General features: G+C 61.7%; 1 protein-coding gene across 1 annotated transcript; it reads right to left on the bottom strand.

The window, feature by feature from the left end:
- Nucleotides 1-1,744: 1,744 nt before the first annotated feature.
- On the bottom strand, nt 1,745-6,726 carry REEP6 (receptor accessory protein 6). Its single transcript, XM_025196543.1, is given in 6 exon segments — nt 1,745-4,190; nt 4,527-4,695; nt 5,197-5,335; nt 5,774-5,867; nt 6,515-6,683; nt 6,685-6,726. Coding segments are annotated over 6 exon segments (822 nt in total). The 3' UTR covers nt 1,745-3,981.
- Nucleotides 6,727-11,042: the final 4,316 nt, after the last annotated feature.

The raw sequence follows: 11,042 nt of genomic DNA, 5'->3' as shown, positions 1-11,042 counted from the left end.
CAGTGCAGAGGTACTCGCCCACGTGCCAGGTGCCCACCCCAGCTGGGCAGCATTTGGGAGGGGGGCTCTGCATGTCCATGCAAGACCCCACCCACATGCACCTAGGGTGCTGCAGCGCCAGCCGGCATCGCCCCATTGGCGGGACTCAAGGGGTCGGGGTGCCAGGGCACCGAGCTGCGACATCCCGGGCAGGAGCGGTGCAGGGTGGACTCGGGCTGGGCAGGCATCCAAGCATCTGGGATGAAAACTAAAGGTGGCGAGCATCTGCATCCTCCGAGTCCACGGGTCCCTGCTGTAGGGGAGGAGGCACTGCCAAGTCCCCCAGCCTGGCACCACCGCCGTGCCCCGCAAGCAGAGGCGCCTTCAGCCTCCCGCACCATGCCTGGACCTCACCGCAGAGAGCAACACAAACGCATCACCGGAGCCGTCGAGCGTTGCCTTTGCTCCATCTCGCACAAAACACGCAGATATGAGAGGGCAGACGTGCGTTTATTTTATCTTTTAAAAATAAAAGACAGAGAACCGGCAGCTGGGCTACGGCTACGGCTGGAGCTACCCGCAGGAGCAGCTGGAAGGTTTGGGATGCGCCGCTTCTCGGGAGTTTCTCCCCAGCTGGACCCGAACCCCCGCCAAACGGACGTCAGCGGGCGGGACGGGAGCGAGCAAGGGGCACTAGAGCACAGACAGGACGTGGTGCAGAGGGGGCTTTTCACACCCGCCGCTAATATAAGTCAGGTCCCAGATCCGCGACAGCGGGTCGGGGCGGTGGATGGGGTCAGACCGGCCAGTGCCGGACATCGAACCGTCCCCGGGAAGGAGCCGGGACACATCCCCCAGGCGACAGGGGATTGCAGAACTGACGCAACCACGTCCCCGTGCCCAGGACAACCTGCTACGAGGCAAGCGCAGCTGAGCGCCCGGAGGGGTGGACGCGGGCTGCCGGGAACATTGCGTTCCCGCTGCCTAGGAGACACAAGAACGGTGTACGGGATGCACCTGTACATCCCCCGCGCCCGGGGAGTCGCTCACCCGGGCTCATCACGGAGAAGCTGAGCCAAGGGGAGGGGTGGGAAGGTCACACACAGCAGGGCGGAGGGTGGCGGGGGCTGACCGCTCATGCCATGGCCACTTGGCTCCTGCATTTCTGCAAAGACCCGGCTGCGCTGCAAACTCTGCGTGCCTGGAGCGGTCCGTGCTGCGCGGTCCAGGAGAGCAGGCTGGAAATCCTCCCCCTTCCCGCAAGGCAGCCAGGCAAGGAGGACTCGGCGCAGAGCCCTCCACGTGGCACGTGAGCCACGTGGACGTCAGGTCAGGAGACCACCAGCAGGTCAGGCGAGGGAGAGCAGCAGCAGAAGGGCCAGGGCAGGGGGTGGCTCGCACCAGGCGCCACAACACCTAGGGGCAAGGAAACCAAGATCTGCCCAGCCTGACTCCAAGAGCAGACAGCAGGGGCTGCGATGCCCCGGGTAGCGCCAGGGCAGGCGGAGGACGGGGGCTAGAGGGCTGCCCACGAATGTCCATGCTGCAGACCGGAGGTCCTGGCGACAGGAGCTCCTTGGGGACAGGAGACCTGGCGCAGGGACAACGGGCTCCCTCTCTCATGGTGGCTGCTGGGCAGAGCCGGGCACGCGGAGTGGGTCGGGTCTGTGCTTCAGGGGCTGCGGGAGATGCCGTCTTCACTTGGTCTTCTGGGAGTCCAGGGCGAGGTTCATTGCTCCTCTGGATGCTGAGGGAAGGCAGAGAGAAGCAGCACCCGGCCCCAGCGTTAGAGCATCTCTTAGTATTGGATTAGCACCCAGAACCCCTCCCCCTTCCTGCCCACCCCTGCAAGAGGGAGGTCTGGTCTCCTGAGTGTGAGGGCAAAGAGACATGCCCAAGGTCACTAGGCAGGGCGGTGGCAGAGGATGCCGGCACTGCTCCAGCCGCCTGCCGCCGCCTTCCTTCTGAGCCAGGAACCAAACCCAATCCTCAGCAAGCAGCAGCTTGCCATAGCCAGTAGGCAACACTTGAGCCACTACCCCGGGATTAGCTCCTCGGACTCCCTGCTGTCCTGACAAGGCCGAGGGAAGAGCTTTGCGCTGCCCTTGGGCAGGAGACCAAGTCTGGCGAGAGCCATTCCCAGGCCCAGCCGTACGCTGGTGGGCAGAGCCCGCCGTGCCGTGCACATGCCGGCCAGGACAAGAACAGCGTTCCCACGTAATCCCCTTTAGAAGCAGCCGGAGGCCTCCTAATCCAGCACTAACACCACGACCTGCTGCCTCAGCTGCTCAGGGGTTAGCGCCGGCCCTGGGAGCAGCCCCCCTCCCCTCCAGGGAGCCAGCGCCAGGGTTATGCTTTGCTGGACCCATCCCCAGGGGCTGGAGCAGGTCAGTGAGGCAGGGCTTCTGTCCTGGGACATCCAAGTGCAGGGTGGACCGGCAGCCAGAGGGCTTTCCAAGGTCCCTGCCAGCCCCATCCCTCCTCCATGTCCCTTGGGGCTTCTGCAGGACCCATTGACATGAGCCATCTATCTACCCCCCACCCAGCCCCCAAGTAGTTCTCCTCCAGCTCTACAACGCTCATCACGCTCTCAGCTGCATCCACTAAATGTGCAAGGACCCCACCGGGCACTGCCAGGATGGATGCCGGAGAAAGGCCCTTCTGGCACCAGGCTGGGGGGCTATTGCAGCATGGGAAGGGGGAGGCAATATCCCCCAAGCCTGGCTGAATGGTGCAGGGAGCCCCAGGCTGTCGTTCTAGCCACGCTTGCAATGGGCTGGGAGGAGACACCCTGGGGCTGGCGTTTCCGGCTCCCCTGCTCGGGTGTGGGTTTCCCTTGGGCAATGGATTTCCGTTCAAATGGGAAATGGGCCCCCAGGGGCATCCTGTGGCCAGCTTCTACCCAGCACCCAGCAGCTCGTGGAAGGGAGGAGAAGGGGAAGAGCCTGGCCTGGCCCTGGGAACTAGAGCAGGGCACTCGACTCCCCTCGGTGGGACTGGCCATCAGCGCTCCTCGTCACGCAGACGGACGCTGCCCTGGCTCGTGCATCCCGTACAGGTCTCCTGGATCATGGCGTGGAGACCCCAGCCGCAAGGTGTGGGTCTGCTGCATGGCATGGAGCAGCTCCACCAGCCACGGAGGCGCTGGGGCTTGGATGCATGGAGACAGGACCCCGGGGAGTAAGGGGCCACAGAGAACGGAGACGTCCCACTCCACCCCCAAGGCACGTGCGGACAGGCAGGGGGCTTGCAGGGCTCTTAGCAAAGGGGGATCCGACTAGAGAGGGCAGGTCTAGACTACAGGGCTCTGCTACGGGAGACTAGGCAGGTGCACGCTATGCTCCACCAGTGAAGGAAGAGAAATGGCCAGTTAGCATGACCGCGGGGGAGAGGATGTCCCCCAGCCCCCTCCGGAAGGTGCCCCAGGACCCTCTCCTGAGCATCCTACCCTCGAGTTCTTCCTGGGCATGTCTACACGTGCAATTAATGCTACTGTGCAGTAAAGCCAAGCAAATTTACTGCACGGTAGACCAATTTACTGCACAGCAAATGCCTGCATGTGCATACGGTGACGCTTCACTGTGCTGCAGACTAACCTACTGCGCAGTAAAGCATCTCGTGTAGACGCAGCCACTGAAATAGGACCTCAGCGGTGATGCACAGTGCCAGCAAGAGTGCTCCCTCAGCCCACAGAGCACGTGCTTCCCTGCAATGTGCCTTTCCCTGACCTCAAGGATTTCCCTCTCCAGCTCACTTAATCCCAGCAGGAGCTGCCAAGCTGAGCCCCAGGTAGGGTGGGCAGATCTGACTGCAGCCCGGTCACCGTTGACCTTCAGCTGGATTTGAACCAGTCACCAAAGCGGCTCTGCAACCACTCGACCAGCCCCTGAGCTCTCTCTGCCGTCGCACAGGGCCTGGCCTGCCACGACCCCGAGCATCTTTTGCTAAGAGCCTGCTTGGAGGCTTCGATGCAGGGAACGCCGGGCTGCGACCCGCACACCGCTAGGAAAAGGCACTCGAGTCCCTGGCAGCCGGCAGGGAAGCAGGGGTGGAGGCAGTCATGCTCAACAGGCCCTCGCTTCCTTCAGCCCGGCCCTTTGCTGGGGGAGAGGGATGGACTGGGGGGGGGTTACATACAGACAGGCTGAGCTGGGGCTGAGGCGCCGGCTCAGACATCAGCTGGGCTCTGCTGCTGACCAGAGTCCGGAGGACTGGACGGAGCGGCACAAGAGAGAAGAGGCAAGAGATTACGAAGAGGTCCCCGGTGCTGCAGAGAAGCCAGGCGGGCTCCAGCCAGATGCGGCACAGGGGGAGGCGGAGACGTAACATCTGTCCGAGGACAAGGAGCTCCCCCCACCGTGCATGTGCACGGGTCTTGCTCCCAGCCCAGGGCAATGAGAGCGCACGGGAGGTTTCTAAATCGAAAGCTGCTCTACTTCACACCCCAGCTGGGCAGGGCCCTGCACGCGGCCAAGCTGGCGGAAGATGCCCTTCGCCCTGGCCGCAGGCGTGGGAAGAGCGAGCGAGACCCGCGCAGGGCACGGTACCTTCCGTGGTGATGGTGGAGGCTGTGTCCAGGACCCTGCCGCTCAGGTTGCTGATCACGCTGTCCACCGTCTGGTGGTGCTTCAGGAAGCAGGGCCTGATGACCCGCCGGTACAGCATCTGCGAGCCGTTCCAGGAGACGGGAGCCATGCACCAGAGCAGGAACAGGCACTGCGGGCAGAGGGCACACTCAGGCCGTGCTGGAAACCCCTCGCTCGCCGGCCGTGAGCAGCATGGACGCGGCCTGCAGGGAGGCGTTTGGCCCGTCCGGTTGGATATAGCACAGAAGCACCGGGCAGCCCTTTCTGGGCATGGGACCATTGCGTCCCACCCAACAAGGGGCAGCCGCATCTCCAGAGACAGCCGGCCACTTCTCTTCTGGCACGGCTCTGCTCCGAGGAGACCAGGGTCAACACGGGTAGCTTCCACGCTTCTCACCCTGGGGCTGGGATTAAACTTGCTGGAGCTACTAGCATCTCAGCTGACTTGGTTTGAGCACCCAGGTGCCAAGAAGGGAGAGGACCTTGGACTGGAGTCATCTCTGCTAGGGATTGGGACACTTAGAGCTATGGAAAAACCATCTCTAGGTCGAGACCCAGTGGCTCCATCCCCATCTCTGTGCTCCCAGGGCCATTCCCCTCCTACAAGCCCTGCCGTGCCTCCCCGCGTTACCTTTCCAAAGTAGTAAAACGGTAACCAGTAGAGGAAGATGTCGGAGAAGAACTCGGCCACGCTGAAGACGCCGTACACCACCCAGTACGTCAGCCACGTGGTGTCGTCCTCCTTGCTGGAGCTCTCGATGGCTTTGATGCTGAGGAGCACAGAGATGCTGTTGCATCTCCCACCTCACAGGGCTGGCGGAGGGCATGCTATAGCCAGGAGCTTCAAGGCTTGCTAGGGTCTTTGGGCACCCGTTGTGGGTGCCCGCTCGAATGCCCACTGCCCAAAGGACATTGCTCCAAGGGGAAGGGGCTGGAGACAAAGCCCACACCCGCCCTGGGGCCAAACCCAGTGGATCTCCGTGTTTGTGCTTGGAACAACCCTGCAGGGAAGTGTCCCCCAGATCCCCGGCAGCCAAGCCACTCCTCCCACTGTGCGCGCCGGCAGCTGGGCCTCCGTGTAGGGCCCCGTGGGACCCCCCGTCGAAGCCCCCAGCAAGGAGAGACTGCCAGCAGACCTGCCCTCTCCTCGGGCAGAAAGCAAAGGCACCAAGGCTGGAACGAGGGCGCGCTCCCGGCACGGCACTTACGAGACGTAGGCAGGGTAGGCGAAGCCGATGAGGTTGCAGAGCAGTGAGGCGCCATAGCCGAAGACGAGGTAGAGTCCCACGAAGGTGATGGAGCCTGCCGAGAGAGGGGACAGTCACACGCGGCCTGGGCAGGAAGGGCGCCGGGTGGGGGGTGCTTCAGGGAAGAGACACCGATGACATCCAGACGGGGAGACGTGCAGGGACCCCCACGGATGGCCATGCCATGTTGTCTGGTCATGACAAAAGGCCACTTTTGGCTTGGGTCCCTTCCCATCCTTGGCTTTTCTAAGTCAGCGCACACACCCCCAATCAGCCTGGCTCCAGCTCAGCCAGGGAGCGCCGAGACCCACCTGCCCTCCATCGCTGGAGATTAGCTCCAACACCCCTGAGCGGGGCAGCGAGATCCATCACCTGCTCACTCCAATCATCACAGCTCGGGAGTGTTTCTGGCCACCGTCTCACCATGCAACGAGGCATGAGAAGGCAGCATGAGAGTTTCCCCGCCTGGGCATAGCGCCTCTTGTGCAGGGCTGGCCTGCATCAAGCCAAGATGCTGCAAGAGCCTCCCCTGGACGGGGCTGGCTTGGCCTAAGTTGCTCTAAGGAGGTCTGACACATGCACACAATGTCACCGAGCGCAAGACTGGAAGACACTCGGATGCTGTGAAGACCCTGCCTGGGGGAGGAGAGCTCAGTCAGTCCCCGAGACCCTTTTCAAGCATCCTTTTAATCTCCTCCTTACCAGGACTTGCTGCAACCTCCTTCCCCATGGCAGCAAGCCTGGTCTCATAATGCAGCAATACGTCCCTGGCATGAACCTTTGATCCTGGAGTTCCCCTCCCTTTGCCTGGGCTGGGCAGGGATTGTTGCAGGGTTTCAGGGGGTAAAGTTTGGCCAGGAGGGCTCTGGGCAGGCACAAGGGAGTCCTCTAGGTTCACTAGACATGTCCAACATCAGGCAAGGCAGGGATGGAGGCAGTGCCCGGCATCTCACACCAATTCCCACCAGGATGCTCCTTGCAGCGGGCGAGAGGGCAGCTCTCCTGCCAGCTCTTCATTTAGCCTCTAGCACCAGCAACGCTGGGCACCAGGAACCCAGGGGTCACTTGGGGCCAGCTCTCAGCCTGCTGCCCCCCAACAGCAGCAGGAGAGCGACTGCCGGCAGAGGGGCACGGGGGTAGGAAAGGCCAAGTCCGTCCTCCCCCAGCAGCTGCCGGAAGCGGAAGAGCTGACATTGCAGTGGCAGAACGAGAGCCGTGGACGCCAGGCCGTTCAAGCGAAGTGCCTTTACCCCGGTGACCCAGCACGCAGGCGCTACCGAGCACGTGGCAGGTGGAGAGGCTGCAGGATCTGGGCAGTGACGATCCCCAGGGCGGGATAACCACCACAGGCCTGCTGCTCCAGCACCGGCTTGCACAAATGCCCTGGACAACCCGCTGGACACAGCCAGGCAAACCAGGACGCTTACAGCAAGGAGCAGCCAAAGGGCAGCAGCTTAGTGCCGAGCTCAACTGCTGCTTGCAGGGCATGTGCTCCAATCTTGGGGTGAGCCTGGGGCTCCCACATGCTTGCCAATCGCTCCACGCCCATCCCCGCCACTGGGCAGGTTCATTAAACCCTCCCCAGCCCCTGCAGCGCAATCCTATCTTAGCATGAAGCGGTCTCTCTGGAGGCTGAGCTGCACCGGACCGCAAGCAAAGCGTCTCGGCGTCACGCCTCCCCGGAGGGTCAAAGGAGACGCACGGAGGGAGGGCGCGCGCGGGGGATCGTTATCTCTGGAATCCCGACTGTCGAGGGGCAAGGTTCAGGGGCGAGCTCTCGGTGCCAACCGTGGCCCGAGCGGTAGGCGTGGCGTCCCGTGGCCCCAGCTTGCGTGTGCAACAGTCCCACGTCCTGGGCCAAGCAGCCTGGCTGTCCACGACTCCATCGCAGACAGACATCTGAAGGGTTGCCAATGATATGCAAGCCAGAGGCTGCATCTATTAACAGGACACAAGAAATCCAGCCAAGCAACAGCCCCCAACGCAGCTCGCTGGAGACGGCGCTCCATTAGCTAGTCACAGGAGGAGGCCGATCTACCCTTGGGCCCAGAGAAACCCGTGCCACGACCACGCGGTGCCCTGACATGCTCCTCCTATGCTCTGGACTGCCAGGGATTTGAAAGGCACAGAAAAGCTTCAGGGCTTAGCTCTGTCTTGCTTCAAGATTAGACTGAAACCTTCCCTTGGGAGGGGCATGGGGCATTGCTTCCAGTTGCCCTCCACAGAGCATTTCTTATACTCTCCTCCAGCACGTCTGGTGCTGGCTGCAGTCAGGGTCAAGACAGATCTGTCCTGGGTCCAGCAACTCCCACGTGAACATCCCCGAATCAGAGGGAGAGCCGCAAGAGCAACTGCCTCCCTCCCCAGAGCTCGCCGTGCCGAGACGACAGCTCTTCCCTGCAAAGGTTTCCCCCAGCACCGGGCTGGATTTTCCCAGACAGCTTTCAAATGGATTTAATGGGCACAGGGGAAAGGACTGTGCAAGGTGCTGGCTTTTCTTGCAAGGCGCATACCCCAGTCGGCTTAAGCTCCAACCCTGGAGCTAGGCCAGAGGAAAGAAGGCAGGGCAGGAAAAAAAAAAAAAAGCTAGCAACCAGGTGGGATTACAGCTTTGCATGTGCAGAGCTTGGATTTCTTTCCTCCTTGCAGATCTCCAGGACCTGGTTTCGAGCGGCCAGGGAAGCAGCCCACACAGCTCAACGCTGCGCTGCAGCTTTACCTGCTCTTCCAGTCCTGCTCCTGTCCCCAGGCAGACACGATTGTCTGCTGCAATGCTCCTTCCAGCTGGAAAACCAGGCAGCTGCAGGGCCCTGCCCAGTGTGAAACCCTGTGTGTGGGTGGCAAGGCCTCTGCCTGCCCTGTGCAGACAGGGCATGGATTTCTCCCACCCCACAGGCACGTTGGAAAGCATCACCAAGAACCCCCTGGGAAGCAGATAGACCAGGGTGGGTGACAGCATCCTGCAACCAGCTCCTTCCAATTCAGGGCGCAGGACTGGATCTGAATCCTGGACTCAAAGACAAACATGATGCTTAATGTAGACAACTCTGGTTTAGGGGGAGCAGGGTGGGAAGGGGAAAAAAGGACAAAGTTGAGAGAGATCTGACTGGCAATGATCTAAGAGCAGTCCACCAGCGCCAGAAACATCGCGATTCAGTCTGCAGAAGAGAAGACGGAGGGGGATTGAATAGCAGCAGGGGTTTGCAAAGAGGATGGGGCTGGGCTGGTCTCAGTGGGGGCAGATGGCAGAAGGAGCAATGGGCTCCAGTTGCAGCAAGGGAAGTTGAGGTTGGATATTAGGAAAGTCTCACGAGGAGGGTTGTGAAGCACTGGAACAGGTTGCCCAGAGAGGTGGTGGACTCTCCATCCTTGGAGGTTTTTAACAGACAAAGCCTTGGCTGGGATGATGTAGTTGGGGCTGGTCCTGCTCAGAGCAGGGGGTTGGACTAGATGCAACCTCCTGAGGTCCCTTCCAGCCCTCCTTTTCTATGACTCCATCCCCAGCAACAGCTGCAAGGCACGGGCTCAGCCGCTTTTGTAATATTCCTCCTCCTGCGAGCGGCGCGGTGCCCTGCACAGCACGGCACAGGACCGACCTGTGGGCAGAGACAAAGGCGCTCGTCAAGGAGCATGCCAGATGCTCTCCACGGTCCAGGGACCTCGATGTTAAGATAAAATGAGCATTTGCTCAGGAAAGAGACCCTCGTCCTTGGTGCGCGGAGGCCGACTTAATGCTGTTAAGCGTGAACGTTTGAGAGAAGCAGGTGGCAGCACGCCAAGCATTGTTTGCTAACGGCTTTCTGGGAAGGAGTAGGGAAAGGACACTGCACTTTGCACGGCAGCTTCCCCAGGTGCCACATGCAGCAGTTAACAGCCAGGAAAGTTGCAGCTAAAAGTGAAACAAGGAAACACAGCGTGGCACAGGACCCCAACAACAGCTCAGAGCGAAAGCGGCCTGCGTCAGGGGCTTTACCGGCATACACTAGCCCAGCCTTGGTCCTGCAGGGCCTCTAGGCCAAGCCCTGACTGGACAAGAGGCTCTGTAGGAAGGAACACGAGGCTCCAGCCCCATGGACTGGCATGTCCATCGGGCAGGAGAGGAGGCAGGACAGAGCAGAGGGAAGCCAACTGAACTGGCAACGGGCAATTTAATTATCCCCTTTCCTTTAACCAAGCCTGGCCCAGGGGCTGGAAGGGGAAAACTCTGAGCAATCGCTTGTGAGGTTGCTCGATTCCCACGGGTTGCTGTAATCCGCTGCCTTATATAAGCTAAGTCATGAGCAGTGCAACCCTACACTCAGGAGGCTTCCTGGCCTTGCCACTGCTCTGCCAGACAGCCATGGGCACTTCACTGCGCCCCCGTGCCGCAGGTTTCCCCAGAAGAGAGACCAATAATACCAGCCTCTCTCACAGGGTGTGACCGCAGAAAGCCACCGAGCGAGATCCAGGTATTGTAACAGCCACAAAGCCAAGGCTGGAGTTGTTAGCCTGCGAACGGGAGTGCTGGGGAGCTCGGGCTCCTACCACCCCCCCGCAGCAAGGCTTGAGAAAAGCAAAGACGGGCAGCTGGACGGGGAGGCTGGAGCCGGGACCCCTGGCCTTGGTGGCTCTGCCGGGGGCGAGCCCAGAAGCAAACAGCCCGATCGATCTGGGCTGTCACCTGCCCTCCGGGAAAGACAAACACTTGTGCAGGAGCCTGTTTGGAAAGCAACCACAAGCAAGCCAGGTGGCAAGCAGCACACCCTGCTCCGACACGGAGCCGAGTTTTGTCCACACGGACCCAAGGGGCGCTGGCCCCCTTCCCCACCCGCTCTCCGGGGCCAGACGCTACACCAACCCCTGCCGCAGGCAAAAGGGGAACTGCCCGCGGCTCCCGCGGGGCTCCTCTGCCGCCCTGGGGACTTAGGAGCCAGCTTTGCACACACTGGTTAGTCTCATTTCCTTCCGCACGGGAGGCCCGGGCACCACCATCACTCAGCCGCTGTGCCAGTCACCACTGCCACCCCCGCCAGACCACCAGCAGTGGGCAAGGCAGGGAGGGGACACAGGCACACCCGCGCACCAGCAAGCCCCAAGCCAGAGCGTGCGGCTCCGGGGCAGGGCTGTCCCTGCCCCACCTGTGCCCGAACTCCTCGCAGCCCCTCGCCCTGCCGGCTGGGACAAGGGCAAGCCTGGGCGGAGAGGGGCAGGTCCCAGGAGGGAGGGGGGGGCCCACCTGCGGCCAGGTAGG

The sequence above is a fragment of the Alligator sinensis genome, unplaced genomic scaffold (genome assembly GCF_000455745.1).
Source record: "Alligator sinensis unplaced genomic scaffold, ASM45574v1 scaffold1295_1, whole genome shotgun sequence".
NCBI classification, from domain to species: Eukaryota; Metazoa; Chordata; order Crocodylia; family Alligatoridae; genus Alligator; species Alligator sinensis.
Note: the sequence above shows the minus strand (reverse complement) of the source record. Positions and strands in the feature narration are given on the sequence as shown.